General features: G+C 42.0%; 1 protein-coding gene across 6 annotated transcripts in view; it reads right to left on the bottom strand.

Moving 5' to 3' along the window:
- BIRC6 (baculoviral IAP repeat containing 6) overlaps window positions 1–12,755 on the bottom strand; it is a 249,625-nt gene extending 236,870 nt beyond the window's left edge. For 5 of the 6 annotated variants that reach the window (XM_055089099.1, XM_055089101.1, XM_055089102.1 and 2 more), the window contains exon 1: window positions 12,438–12,751. In XM_055089099.1, the coding sequence (XP_054945074.1) occupies window positions 12,438–12,672 (235 nt within the window). In that variant the 5' untranslated portion in view covers window positions 12,673–12,751. Of the gene's footprint in view, window positions 1–12,437 lie in introns of all 6 variants that reach the window. The other variant, XR_008618874.1, reaches the window with a different exon arrangement.
- Between the last annotated feature and the right edge of the window lie 3,537 nt (window positions 12,756–16,292).

The raw sequence follows: 16,292 nt of genomic DNA, 5'->3' as shown, positions 1-16,292 counted from the left end.
CAGGCCAACAAAAACTTCCCCTGGATATCTGCCTTGCTGCTCTCTCACATCACTGGGATCTTTGCTCAACTGCCATCACAGAGAGACCCGCCTCCCCTGCCAGACCACCACACAGCACAAATTTATCCACCATCATCTCATATCAGTTTTGATATGGCATTTATCACCACCTGATATAGTATATGTGTGTGTGTGTGTGTGTGTGTGTGTGTGTGTGTGTGTGGTGTGTAATTCACCTCTTTCCACTAAACCATGAGCTCTAGGAAAGCAAGGACTTTGTTAACTGCTATATCACCAGTGCTTGACACACAGTAAATGTTTTTGAATAAATGAATCATTTTCTATAGTTTTGAAGAACTTTTTAATGGATTAAAACTAAGCTATACTGGGACTTCCCTGGTGGTTCAGTGGGTAAGACTCTGCGCTCCCAATACACGGGGCCCGGGTTCGATCCCTGGTGGGGGAACTAGATCCCGCATGTATGCCGCACCTAAGAGTTCACATGCCGCAACCAAGAGCCCACATGCCACAACAAAGATCCCATGTGCTACAACTAACACCCGGCACAGCTTAAATAAATAAATCATTAATTAATTAAAATATTTTTAAAAAACTAAGCTATAATGTGATAAAATGAAACATTCTAACAGTTAGCTTTTTTCTTAATACAACATGAAACAAAGACATCTGAGGCCTGGAACAGTTGATCTGGTAGATAGTCCCAGCCATTTCTGCCCTCTGTAGCCACTTTTTCCCCTGCCCTCCTTCTGCCCTCAGTATGAGGTCACTGTCCTTGCTATAGCGGCATTTTGGTGAAAAAGAATCAGAGCACTTAATTGGTTCCAAAAAATCAAACAAAACTGAATTACATGAGAAAAGGACAAAATAGAAAGCAACAGGAATTTGGCCCTTGGTCTATTCCTGCTGCGTACAAGCATATCTCATTATATATACACTAAATACAACTTAAGATACAGTGGGGTAGGTTTTATTAGCAGACTAACTTGGGAGGTTTTCTTACCAAAAAAAAAAAAAATTATGGCTAAATACAATACTATTCAATTCAAATAAAATTTGTCTCTCATTCATCCCAGGCATATGAAATAAACTTGCTCATTTAAGATTCTAGGTGGGGCTTCCCTGGTGGCGCAGTGGTTGAGAGTCAGCCTGCCGATGCAGGGGACACGGGTTCGTGCCCTGGTCCGGGAAGATCCCACATGTCGCGGAGCGGCTGGGCCCGTGAGCCATGGCCGCTGAGCCTGCGCGTCCAGAGCCTGTGCTCCGCAACGGGAGAGGCCGCAACAGTGAGAGACCCGCGTACCGCAAAAAAAAAAAAAAAAAAAGATTGTAGGTGAAATTTGAACCTCTAAACCTGGCTGCCCATTAGAATCATCAGGCATGCTCTAAAAATTAAAAAAAAAAAAAAATTTTTTTTTTAAAGTATGCTTGGGCTCCACTCCAGGCCACTTAAGTGAGAATACTGGGACCCAAGCAGAATACGTTTTTAAAAGCTCTCCTGATGATTGTAATGAGCGAGTGGGGCTGAGAACCACTGCCCTGTGCTATCTCCCCAGTCTTACTTGTCTCTCTCCGACTTCCATAAATCAAAGTAAAAGCACAGAAACAAATCATAAAGATTTAAATTCCTGGTGCCCACGATAAATCTCAAACAAGACATTTCTACCTGCCCTACTCTAACATTTCAATCATTTCCTCTAAAAAGTAAGAATATTTATTTCCTCTAAAATACATCCTTGATTTAACATACTCAAGTAGAGCACAATTCTTTTTAGGAGCACTGCCCTCGTCACAAACTGTTTTATGTAGCAAATAACTTATTCTTTTTGTCATTTGTACCTCCATTTTCTCCTCTCTATACCAAAGGAGTTTGGCTTAACTTTTTTGTATCCCTCACATGTGAAGCACAATTTACAAAGAATTTCTACATTCATTATCATATCACATAATGAAGTAGTCTGGGCAAGAATTACTAGCCCATTTTAGAGATGGTAACCCAGAGAAGTGTCTTGCCAAATGCACCTTTGCATGAGGCTATGATCAGTACAATGCACATATCAGAGAGGTACCTCCCACGACCTCCCCACTATTTTTACATACTCCATTACAGAAATCTATTATTGTTTATATTCTATCTATAGTTATAGAGAACATTCCTAAGGATAGATTTCCAAATGTTCAACAACTTAAGTACGGTTACAACTACAGATTTCCAGTTAAACAAGGATATAATGCACACACATTTACCTCTGCTCCCTCCCATGCTCCCACGGAAAGACAGGAAAGACATACTAAAGAGGGCATTAAACAAGCCCACAAAAGACCAAGTGAGAAGATGATAACAACAAAATTTTTGAAGTCGGAGGGCAGGTAGAAGAGTATTAACTGACTTGTTCCCCCCCATAAAAATTTCAAGGTTAAGCCAGCAAGGAGGAAAGCTCAAATTACACATTGTAGTATTTTTCAAATTACACAGACAATAATAAGTCTAAAATAAAAATTACTAAAAAGTAGCAGCTTTTTGCAATATTTTCTCAATTAACAAATACTAAAAACATACCTATTGTAATAGGGCCCTACATTTTTTACCTTAAATTGGGAGTTCTTCAACTGAAAAATATGGGAGCCATAGCCCAGGAGGGCCAAGTCCAAGATCCTCAGGCTATCCCATCACTCCCTTCCTCATGCTTCGCACTCTAATACTAAACTGCTTATAACAAATATTACCTGCTTCCTGCCTCCGCTCTTGCTCATGCTGTTCCCTCTACCTGGCTAACTCCATTTCTTTCAAGTCTCAGCTGAGGTGTCACTTCTTTTAGAAAGCTTTCCAAATTTGGGAAGAGAGTGGACTTACAATTCACCTTATTATCCCCATGTGGCAGACAAACACTTGCTGAAATGAACTATATAATTTAAAACACCAATACAAAAAGTAACATTTACTGAGTGCTTATGGTGGGTCAAGCAATGTCTACATGCATTAGTTTACTTAATATCTTTCCAAAAACCAAATGAGTTAGGTACTAATTATGAAGTGCAGAGAGAGGTTAAGCATCTTGCCTAAGACACAGCTAGTCAGTGATGAATCATAGACTGGAACTCAGTCTGGCTTTGGAGCCAATATCCTTAACCACTAGACTAGGCTTTGTCTATAAATGCCAATGCCTTCCAAGTCTGTATTTCCAAATCTTCAAGCTTCAACCCTGAATTTCCAAATGTCTTCTGGACATCTCTACATGGATGTCCTTCAAGAACCTCAAAAGTAACACAACTGAAATCACTATGTCCCTCTTGCTCCTCAGCATTCGCCAACAAAAGCTACTCACCACACCTTCTTGTACTGCTATTCAGGTTAATTCATTCATCCAGTTACCCAAAGTAGAAAGCTAAGTATGAGTAATTTTCACCTTGTCAATCCCTCTCATCCCCACGTTCACCAAATTATGTTGTTCCTACCTCTCAAACTAACTTACATGCAGCTCTCATCACTTCTCACACCTGGGCATTAGCTTGGAATCTTTCTTTCTGAAAAACAAATACCGTATGCTAACACATATATATGGAATCTAAGAAAAATAAGAAAAAAAAAAGTCATGAAGAACCTACGGGCGTGACCACCTAGAGGGGTGGGATAGGGAGGGTGGGAGTCGCAAGAGGGAAGAGATATGGGGACATATGTATATGTATAACTGATTCACTTGGTTGTAAAGCAGAAACTAACACACCATTGTAAAGCAATTATACTCCAATAAAGATGTTAAAAATAAATAAATGAATAAATAAATAAATAACAAATGTGATTCTGTCATAACCTACAATGGCTCCCTACCACTGATATCAAATCCAAACTTCTTAGCAAAACATTACGATCTTGCCTTTGCCAATCTCTCAGCTTCAACTCTAACCATCCAACCCCAACTCATCTTCCCCCCAAAACTTCCCTGAATTTACCATTTATTTATTTATTTATTTAATTTCTTCGGCTGAGTTGGAACTTTGTTGTTGCACGCGGGCTTTCTCTAGTTGCGGCGAGCGGGGCTACTATTCATTGCAGCGCGCAGGCTTCTCATCACGGTGGCTTCTCTTGTTGTGGAGCACGGACTCTAGGCGTGCAGGCTTCAGTAGTTGTGGCATGCAGGCTCAGTAGTTGTGGCTCGCAGCCTCTAGAGCGCAGGCTCGGTAGTTGTGGCACATGAGCTGAGTTGCTCCGCGGCATGTGGGATCTTCCCGGACCAAGGCTCAAACCTGTGTCCCCTTCATTGACAGGCGGATTCTTAACCACTGTGCCACCAGGCAAGTCCCTACCATGCTTTTAAAGACCAATATGTCTCTGCATAAGCAAGTACCTTGGCCTAAGATGATCATCCCTCCCACTATGTCATCTTCCCAACCCAATCATAAAGGCAAAATCCTTTGAGAAGCCTTCTCTATTCTGCTCAGGTTGAAGAAACTCCCTCCTCTATGCATTCAAAGGTCAAAATGTTGCCTTAATTATTTTGTGCCCCCAAGACTAGCACATGTTCAATAAATGTGTAAATGAATACCAATCAACCAGCTCTTCACATCACTGTGCTCTTTTAACAATTTCAAGTCCAAAATCAATTAACTTACATAATTTTTTTTACTCTCCTGTAATACAAAATTACTGCTCTTACGTCTATTCGATTTCAGTGGTCACATTTCCACATACGTGGAAAACTGGAAGAAAAAAATACTGCAATTTCAACAGAGTATCTATAGTAAAAACATCTACTACACTCAGCAAACTTTCAAATAGCCACTGCTACCACAAGAACAACTTACAGAGCACATACTATATACCAGGCACTATTCTATATGTTTAACATATGTTGACTCATTTTAATTCTCACAACCACTTTATTATGCTCATCTTACTGATGAACTTCAAGATCAAATAAAACCAAGACTAAAGCTCAAGCTATTTGGTTCCAGAGGCTGATCTCTTATACTGCCTCTCATTAATAAGTCTAACACTACTAAAACAAAGACTAGGATAAATTCTTTCCTAGAGCCAAGCCATCTTTGAGCATTGAATAGTTAGGAAAATGTGGGAGGTAAATGTAAAAATTGGGGTAGATACAGAGGATCTTGAAAACATAGCAAAATATTTTTTAAGAATATTAATTCACTCTAATTAGAGAAAAACGTTTTGCTAATAAAACACCAAATCTTTGACATAAGATAGGTCATTCTGTAGCATTACTAAGACATTCAACTGAAACAGAGCCAAAGTACGTAGTCATAGCCCACAAAGATCCTTGCCGAATTAAGTTTTTATGAGGAACTCAGATGTATCCAGAAGTCAACTGTCTTGAAGGGCTACTGAAATCCCAACTCTATACCATGTTTATAACTGAGGCTAGGAAGGCTTCATGCACCAAAATTAGTCAGGAAATAGCAAGTGATCTGTATCATTTACAATTTCCAAAACTGAGATCTACAGGAAGATGTTGCATTTTACCCAAACTGATGCATGCCCAATTCAGAAGTGGTAAGAAAAATATTTTCCACCTCTAAAGAGGTGATAAATATGAGTGTCATCCATAAAATTCATTTCGTGAGGACTATGCAAGCTACCTAATTAGTTTTCTATATTCCAAGACTTCTTGGAACAGGTATCTCTGAGTTCTAAGTCTGAACAAGAAGCCGTCATACCAGACAATCAATCAATCAATTAAAATTCACCCAATCTGAACTTCACTGCAACTGGAGTAGAGTACAATGATCTTTTTTCTCATTTATGACCACTGTACAAACTTCTCAAGTCAAATCAAAGTCAGTGTCTTAGGGACTTCCCTGGTGGTCCAGTGGTAAAGATTCCGCCTTACAATGCAGGGGATGCAGGTTCAATCCCTAGTCAGGCAACTAAGATCCCACAAGCTACGGAGCAACTAAGCCCACGCGCCACAACTACTGAGCTCACGCGCCTCAACTAGAGCCTGAGTGGCGCAAACTGCAGAGCCCACACGCTCTGTACCCCACGCACCATAACTACAGAGCCCGTGCACCCTGGAGCCTGTGCGCCACAACAAGAGAAAATCCGCACGCCACAACTAGAGAGAAGCCTGCACACCACAACGAAGGGCCCAAGCGCCGCCATGAAAGTTCCCGCATGCCACAACTAAGACCCGGCACAGCCAAAAACTAAATGTCTCAGAAAAGGAAAAGGGGAGATAGTCATTAAAAAATATATAAAACTAGAATGACTGTCTAAAAACACTGAGCAACTCTGGAGTTTCCTCTTCTTCACTATGACAGAGATCTGTAACCCACTTCAGAAACTGAAGAAAAGTGACTTACTCTTACACATATAGTACAATATTCATTGATTAATACCCACATATATCTTCATTTACTTATGTACATACATTGCATGAACAATCTATTGGGTTGGCCAAAAAGTTCATTTGGGTGGAAAAAACCCGAATGAACTTTTTGGCCAAATATGTGTGTGTGTGTGTGTGTGTGTGTGTGTACACACACACACAGAGAACTAGTAATACAACAGTCTTGACTTCATTCTGACATTTAGCCACACCAACACACTGAAAGATATTTATACAAATATAGATAATATTTGTTACCAACATTTTTATTTCCATCTACATTTTTTTTTTTTTTTTTTTTTTTACCTTTTTTTTTTTTTTTTTTTGTGGTACACGCGCCTCTCACTGTTGTGTCCTCTCCCGTTGTGGAGCAGAGGCTCCGGACACACAAGCTCAGTGGCCATGGCTCACAGGCCCAGCCGCTCCGCGGCATGTGGGATCTTCCCGGACCGGGGCACGAACCCGCGTCCCCCGCATCGGCAGGCGGACTCTCAACCACTGCGCCACCAGGGAAGCCCTCCATCTACATTTTAATGATATCTATCCTCTGTAATATAAACACTAAGTCAGTGAACAATTTTTAAAGTAACAGTGAGGGGCACAGCAATACTAAGTACCCTGTGGCTTAAGAGAATTAGTATTCACTGTGTATCTACTTATACATATGCCTAGCAGTGTTAGGCACTTTAAAAATGTTTACCTCTTAAATCTTCACAACCATCCTATTAAATATTAATCATAACTTACAAATGAGGAGGAAGCTGGAGTTCAGGAAGTTTAGGTAGTGAGCTAAAATTCAAAATTCAGGACTACCTAAAACATAAAGCCCATTCTCTCTCCACATGTCCTCAAAAAAGCTTGTTTAAAAATATGTATATATACACAAAAAGAAAAAGAAAAAATATATATGTATATATAAAAATTATATATATACTATATATATATATAATGTACTACACATTTAGTGGAGAAGGGGCTCTATTTCAGGAAGCAAGAGAAAACACCACCACCAGTAATTAAATAAATAAGAAAATACTAAACAAATTAACAATACCTTAGTCTTACACTGAAGCAAAAACTAGATGGATTCTACAAGATGGTGAAAAGTGGTAAATCACAAAAAATTCCTAAGAAGGTGGTGTTAAGTTCAAAAAACTTAACAGAATATCAAAATGGTTTAAGTAAAAAAAAGAGATTTACAAATAAATAAAAAACATGTTTTGAACAGTAAACACACTATTCTAAGCACTTTATGCGTATTAACACTTAATCCTCACAATTAATACAGTTATCACCCCCTTTTTGCAAATGGGGAAACTGGAAAAGAAATGCTAAGTAATTGAAAGTTACACAGTTCAGGGAGGAAAAAACAAACAAAACAGAAACTAGGATCTTAACTCAAAACTTTGCTCCTTCCTATTATGCTAAATGGCATTAACAAACAATAGTTAAAGAGAGGGACATATCTAGTAATATAAACAATATGGTCAAGTGGTGTACGCAAAGCTATTTTGATTTTTAAAACCCAAAGTCCACAAATAAGCATATGAAAACATGTTCAACATCATATGTCATTAGGGAATTACAAATTAAAACAATGAGATACTACACACATATTAGAATGGCAACAATCCAAAACACTAACAACGTCAAATGCTGATGAGGGATGTGAAGCAACAGGAACTCTCATTCATTGCTGCTGGGAATGCAAAATGGTACAGCTACTTTAGAAGACAATTTGGCAGTTTCTTACAAAACTAAACATATTCCTGGGACTTCCCTGTTGGTCCAGTGGTTATGACTCCACACTTCCAATACAGGGGGCACAGGTTCAATCCCCGGTCAGAAAACTAAGATCTCACATGCCACATGGTACGGCCAAAAAATTTTTTTAAAAAAAGAAAGAAAACAAACTAAACATACTCCTGCCATAAGATCCAGCAATCATGCTCCTTGGTATTTACCCAAATGAACTGAAAACTTATGTCCACACAAAAACCTAGACACAGATATTTATAGCAGCTTTATTCATAACTGTTACAACCTGGAAGCAACCAAGATGTCCTTCAGTAGGTGAATGGATAAATAAACTGTGGTACATCCAGACAATGGAATATATTATTCCACGCTAAAAAGAAATAAGCTATCAAGCCACAGAAAGACATGAAAGAAACTTAAATGCATATTATTAAGAGAACGAAGCCATACTGAAAAGGTTACATACTGTATGCTCCCAACTATATGACATTCTAGAAAAGGCAAAACTATGGAGACAGTGAAATGATCAGTAGTTGCCAGGGAGCAGAAGGCAGAGAGGGTGAACAGGCAGAGTAACAGGATTTCAATGAAACTATATTCTACAATACGTCATATACAGTCAGAGCCCATAGAATGTATAGTACCAAGGGTGAACCCTAACATAAACTATGGACTTTGGGTGATAATGATGTGTTAATGCAGGTTCATTGATTGTAACAAACATACCAACGGTGTCAGATATTCATGGGGAGGTGGTAAACAGAGGAACTCTGCACTTTCTGCTCTATTTTACTGTGAACCTAAAACAGCTCTAAAAAAAAACAGTCTATTTAAGAAAGAAAAAACAAAAATCACCAAAGCCAAAGAAAGTGTGTTTACTTAGCAGTTAATATGTAAGGAAGCATCCATTTAACATACTCATTAGTATACATATACCAAATCAAAAATATTTATTAATATATTGTACTAGGCATCCTGGGGAGGGGATATAAACAAGTAGACAAGGCTCCTTGTGACAAGGAGTTTGAAATATAGTTAAACAGACATCATATACTCACAAAAAAACTAAATAAAATGGAATTTAAATAGTTCAAGACAGAAAACATACCACAAAGAGTTAAGTTGACAAATTACTAAAATAGGAATTAATAGAACAATATGTGCTTAGGGGTTCAGTGGATCACTTCAGGCTAAAAGAATCAGGAAGTCAAAGATATGCTCTAGGTCTCAAAAAATGGGTAAGATTTGTCTAATTTTCTGGAGGGGATTGGTGAATTCCAAGAAAGAGTAAAACTGCTGGAGTTGGGAAAGAAAATTAAATGAATCAGTTTCACAAAACAAAATAGGGAGACAAGACTAGAAAGGCTGCTAGAGGCCAGATCATGGAGCTCACTGAATTCCAGGCCAAAGAATGAGCACAGAGACTCAGAAATCTTAACTCTAACACACTAACAGGAGGCAAATACTTGCCTAAACTAAGTATATACTGATGACTCTTAATCTAAAGAAAATGCATTTATAAACATTTTTTGTGAGATACAGATAATTTAAACATATACAGTAGTCAACAACAGTGGTTTAAAATTCACCATCTTTGCCATCCAAGTGAATACATATACACACAAGTCCTGCCCCCATTTTTCGATTTCCAATCAACACCAACAGGCTACCCATAACCCCATAAACTGAACCTATCCATAAGACTACTCTATCACCCAATAAAACTCTCTATCCCCTTAAACCACTTACATCACCACTCTTTATCCCCTTAAACAAAGATGTCTTTCCTCTGGGGTAGAAAAGAAGGTGGCTCACTGCCCATGAACTGGAAAGAGGGGTCATGTTAGGGCCATCATCACTACCGGCACCTTCTGCCCATTCTATTTATAGGACTGTCACCCTCTATTCATCATTAAAACCAAACCTACTTAGTACCTACATATGCCAGGCAAAACATAAAATGCAGCATTCCTTCCCCAATCATCTGAAGAAATGACACACACAGGACCCTATACAACCTCTGGTAATTATTATTAATAAACTGCACTTCTCATATATGAAAACACTTCAGAATTTGTCCATTGTTACTTTCAAGCTTTTTTTTGTAATCCTTTTATTTACCATAAACTCTTCTACATAATTTTAATCACATACTACTCAATTCTCAATGCATGGCCATCCACCATTGTATCCAATCCCATACTTTCTAATTAAATGTTCCAACATACCTCAACTAAGGTATCCCAAATCAGTGCTACAGTTTACATATCTACCTTTACACTTACATTATGTATCTAAAGCCCTCCCCTTAAGTAATCTACCATTAGAGTGACTGTTTTCTTCCCTTTCATGAACAGCCACATTCATATTTGTCTGATTTCCCCAAGCATTTATAACTAATTCTGGCACATATAATCTTTCTGAAACATGGTCCAGATATAAAATCACCCTGTGAGAGTCCTCTTTCTACTGAAAACATTTTAAGACTTTTGTTAATATGGCTTTTTATAGAAATTCAAGTACATATACTATGTTACCACTTATTCAAAGTCATGAAAGACAGTAATAGATACCGTTTAAAGATAAAGGTATATACTAAAAAACATAAAGACACGTATAAGAATGATATAACCAAATTAAGGATAATGCTCATGGGGGAGGGAGAGTTGAAGGAATGCAATCCAGGAGGGACACACAAGACTTCAACTCTATTTGTGATGTTTTATTTTTTTTAACCGAGTCGAGAATACATGGTTGTCTGTCACAATTGTTCTTTATACCTTTTCACATGTGAAATATATTTAAGTGAGTTTAAGAGGAAAGAAGCCCAACTATTAATGAGAAGCACCCTCTCATACAGAGTGACACGCTGTTATGTCCAAGTTGCAGTAAATGCTCATTGCTACATCTGGGACACCACTCCTGTGCTTTACCTAAGCCAAGAAAAGAAAAATTACAAAACTACAATACAAACTTTCCCCTAGACATATTTTAGATGTGTTCCAGGTTTATTTTCTATAGCTATACACAACCCATTTCTTTCACAACGCTCACAAAAACAAAAATTAAATCCTTTAACTTTGTATACCTAGATTCCCATTTACTCTTAAGTGCCTCAGACAGTAAATCAGAATAACGACCTTTCCTTATTTGTCTCTGTTAAAATACAAATGAATGGGTAAGACCACGTAACTACTTCCATTTGTACACATTACATCTCTGTGCATGAGTCTAACTCACTTGTATACTAACTTTTCAATATCAATTTGTAACATCTAAATTAAGCCACTCATCATTCAACCGCAAATGAAATGTCGTCTCAGCCAAACGTAACCTAGCCAGGGCAATTCCGAAACACTCCACCCCAGCCCACCGAGCGTTCACCTCATTCATACTCAAAGTCCCATCCCTGGACCAGCGCTTACACCAGCCAGAACTGCTCTCCTCCAATGGTGCGCCTCACACGCGCCTCCGTATCCCAACTTTCAGCTCGCAGTGGTAAAACCAGCAGAGAGGGCCGAAAGTTTCACCTAGTTCGGAACCCAAAGGAATCTATAACTCATACACCGCAGGTGCTGAGTTTCTCGTCCCTGGTGAGTAGAAGGTGGAAGCCCCGAGCTAGGGAACAAGGGCTAGTCTTCCACGGCGTCCTCCCGAGTCCTAAAGTTGTCGACGGAACAGTTCAGGCACCTGGCCTGCCTACGTCCCTCCCCGCCCCCACTCCAGACCCACCCCACCCCCAACCCGGGCGCGAAGCCTGCTGTACATCCCAGCACCTGCGGGTCCCAGAAACAGACACGGATCCACTTCTCTCCACAAGAGGGTAGGGCTTGGATGTCGCCTCGGACGCTCGCCTCTGGCCACCGGCCTCTCACGTCGGGACCACCCTGCGACCCTGTCGCTTTCTGCTCTAACAGAAGGCAGTACCGACAACCCTCTCCAGGACCCAGCAGGGGGCCTGGGCTTCTCCGTTGCTGAGCTCCGAGCCCTCCTCACCTCTCCCAGAGGACCAACCCACACCTGGCGCTCAAACCCGAAAGGCAACTCCCACCACTCCCCGCCTCGCCCGTCTTTTCTTCCCAGCTGCCGCCGCTGAAAAAGCCAAGTCCTAAGGTCCTCCTCAATCAGCTTCCGGGCCGCCCTTCACAGCCAGGCCTGAACCCCCAGGCCTGCCCTCCGCCACCCGCTCCAGTCACGCCGCTTCCCTCCTCCGGAGGCCGAACCCCAGGGCTGGGCGGCTTCCTTCCCCGGCATCCCGGGGCCCGGCTCCTCCCGCGGCCGGCCCGGCGCCCGCCCGGCGTGCGGCACACTCACCGCTGAGCGCCGAGGCCTGCAGGGTGGCCCCCGAGGTGCCGTCGATGACTTTGATGGTCCCGCGACTGGTGACGGCCAGGATGGCGTTGAGCGCCGGGTGATAGGAGAGGCTGTGCAGCCCTTCGGCGTCGCAGCGCATGCAGCCGTCCCGCAGCACCAGCCACTCGGAGATCCCGGCCGCTCCCGCCCCCGCCGCCGAGGAGCAGCCCGGGCCCGAGGCCGCCGCAGCCGCCATCTTCCGGCCTGCGCTCAGCACAATCACACTGGAAGCGGCTCAGTGACAGTCCCGGGAGGTGCAGCACCACCGCCAGTCAGCATCCGGGGCCAGGGGGCAAGCTGAGCGCGTTAGCCGGAAGTGAGGTCAGGCGTCGGCACGCACGCGGGACGTCGGCCGCGCGCCCGGAGGAGCCAAGCTCGGAGGGAGGCTGGCGAGGGAGGCTGGCGAGGGAGGCTGGCGAAGGAGGAGGAGAGGGAGAGAGAGAGGCGGGATCCGGGGCGGGCGGAGCATGCGCGGGAGGGCTAACGCGTGCCACGCGCCTCTGGTCCGGCCAGCTACGCGTCCGCAACGTCCCAGTTTTTTTTCGAGCCCGGGGAGTGGTGGCAGCCTGCGCCCCTCCCAGCTCCCCTGTTCCGGGCCGCGGCGGGGTGGGTGGATGGAGAGTGGAGTGGGGTGGGGTGGAGACTTGTATTTCCGGTAGGCGAGGACCCCAGCCGGTGCGACCTGGCCGAGACGCCTTGAGGCCCGTTGCTGCGTCTCCAGCTGCGCCCGGACCGTTCCCAGCAGCGCGGTGCAGCGGTTTGGCTATGGCCCAAAGGAGACCTCAGGTCTGGGCCTCGGCTCAGCAGCCTGAAAAACGTCTAGTCTGGATTTGGAGAAACCGAGCGACTTCCCCAAGCCCACGCGTATTACATCGCCCCCCGTCCCATCCCCAAATCTTTCTGTTGAACAGAAGTTACAGATACGAGGTGCTGGAAGCATATAGTTAAGCTTAGTTTCTTTATCCACATTCCAAACGCAAAACTTGTTAATCGGTGTGCATGGGTGTTGTGGGACTGCAGTTAAGTAAATTTACAAATCCCCTCTGGAGCATAACAATGCTTTTTTTTAACTTTTTATTTCAAAATAATTATTATTCACAGTTAGTTGCAAATATAGTACAGACTTCTGTGGTCTGTCACCCCAAAACCCGTAACCTCTATCTAGCTGTGAGAAAAACATTGGACAAACCCATACTGAAGGTCATTCTATAAAATACCTGACCAATACTCCTCAAAGAGAGGTCCTACTTACCCAGAGTCCCCTAACAGTTACATAATTGTAGTACAGTATCAAAAGCAGCGATTTGACATACGATGTGTGTATAATTCTATGTCATTTTATCACGTGTAGATTCATGCAGCACAATCAGGGACTATTCTGTGTACTTGGGGAACATTGTATTATCCCGGAAAAGTGTAGAATAGGATCTGATATATAGTAGGTGCTCAATAAAAGTTATTAATATTAATTACCTTCCCACATTCCTGCAGACGTCCTTCAGGAAATCTTCATGAATTATCCCAACTACATCTTAAACCTGTTTATTCATATGCAAAGTTGTATTTATATAATCTATATATTCATTCCATTTTAGAATGGCGAATATGCCATTTTTATCCGATGCTGGGAGGTAACATATAATAAACTGGGAAAAATACCCAAGTATTAAAGTCTAAATGAATATCTGATATTGAGTCACTGTGGCTTCATTTATCTGTGAACTTGGGCAAGTCACTTATACATTCTGAAAATGTTCCATCAAGAGTCAAATGGAGGGCTTCCCTGGTGGCGCAGTGGTTGCGCGTCCGCCTGCCGATGCAGGGGAACCGGGTTCGCGCCCCGGTCTGGGAGGATCCCGCATGCCGCGGAGCGGCTGGGCCCGTGAGCCATGGCCGCTGAGCCTGCGCGTCCAGAGCCTGTGCTCCGCAACGGGAGAGGCCACAGCAGAGGGAGGCCCGCATACCACAAAAAAAAAAAAAAAAAAAAAAAAAAGTACTTGTAAACTGTAAAAATGGAAACACTGGGAGGTTAAGTGGCTTGTCCAAGGTCTCACAGCTTGTGAGGAGGAGTATAATAGCATACTAGAGTTTGAACTCAGGCAGTTTGACTCCAAAACCCATACTCCAAACTTAAGCCTCCTGCTCAAAACTTCAGTGTCTTGAGGTAAATAAAGAAGTGCAAATGCAAATGATCAAATCTAAAGGTAACTGGAGGTATCCTTCCAAAACAGTTTTTTACATCAGAGGACTCAAGCTGAAACTATAAAAACTGCCATTTCAAAGATTTTCTCTCTCAAGACCCATTTGGGCCAAACTTTTCCATTAATCTGAAAGGTTCCCCTGAATAGGCCTTTAATACAAATCAAGCCCTCCATCTTGTTGGTAGGGAAAACAAACTAGTAACCTGAACACTAAATTTAAACTTAGTGTACTTTAATGTGCTATACTGAAAAGAATAAAAGGCATAGTTTTTTCTGTTAGACTGTGTTACATTTTTTCGTTGGAACAAAAAAATATATATAATTCTTTCTGTGAATTTAGATTTCTTTCACCTGTAAATTAGCTTTCTACAAAGCTCATTACCCAGAAGATGTCCTGAAATACAACACTTTCATAATGAAAAAATTTTGAGAAAGAACTCCCTCTATATTTCTCCTCTTGGGAGATTTATCATACATACTAGCATTTCAATACTGTTTAACCTCCTTTTATCAACATTTCACAAACTCATATAACCATAGAACCCTGAAAAACCAGTGTTGCAAAGAGCAATCTTTAGTGTAACTTGCTGCTTGTTTTTGTGAGTGTGTATTTTTGTTTGAGCACTGGCTGAGACCTCCAGACTGTAGTGAAGTGTTTCAGGACCCAGGGTAAGATTCTTGGAACTGATCATGGAAATGAAATTAGGCAAGACTGGTTGAAGTTTAGCATCAGCTGTGTTGTTAATGCCTTTCTGCTCGCAGAGTTGAGAGCAAATACTCCTGACATTGAAAATGTACTGATTTTCATGGCTATTCTATTTTGAAGTGGTGGCCTTTTGAGGGCCTTCAGCCCAACCATTTTGGGCATAGGTGGTGATCACCTAAAGGAAGTAGAAATTCTCACAGACAATCATTCTGGAAAGAGAAATTTGCTGGAATCAGACATGTGGATTCAAAAAACAGGCCTTATTGATACCGAAAAAGCATTTTGATAAAAATCCAACATCCTATTTGTAGTGAGGTGGATGAACATAGAGACTGTCATACAGAGTGAAGTAAGTCAGAAAGAGAAAAACAAATACCGTATGCTAACACATATATAGGGAATCTAAAAAAAAAAAAAACAATGGTTCTGAAGAACCTAGGGGCAGGGCAGGAATAAAGACGCAGACATAGAGAATGGACTTGAAGACAAGGGGACGGGGAAGGGTAAGCTGGCATGAAGTGAGAGAGTGGCATGGACATATATACACTACCAAATGTAAAATAGGTAGCTAGTGGGAAGCAGCCGCATAGCACAGGGAGATCAGCTCGGTGCTTTGTGACCACCTAGAGGGGTGGGAGGGAGAAGGAAGAGGGAGGGGATATGGGGATATATGTATATGTATAGCTGATTCACTTTGTTATACAGCAAAAACTAACACCATTGTAAAGCAATATACTCCAATAAATATGTTAAAAAATCCAGGGCTTCCCTGGTGGCGCAGTGGTTGAGAGTCCGCCTGGCGATGCAGGGGACACGGGTTCGTGCCCCGGTCCAGGAAGATCCCACATGCCGCGGAGCGGCCGGGCCCGTGAGCCATGGCCGCTGAGCCTGCGCGTCCGGAGCCTGTGC

This window comes from Physeter macrocephalus, chromosome 12 (assembly GCF_002837175.3).
Source record: "Physeter macrocephalus isolate SW-GA chromosome 12, ASM283717v5, whole genome shotgun sequence".
Lineage (NCBI taxonomy): Eukaryota > Metazoa > Chordata > Mammalia > Artiodactyla > Physeteridae > Physeter > Physeter macrocephalus.
The sequence above is the reverse complement of the archived record's forward strand: the minus strand, read 5'-3'. Positions and strand labels throughout refer to the sequence as shown.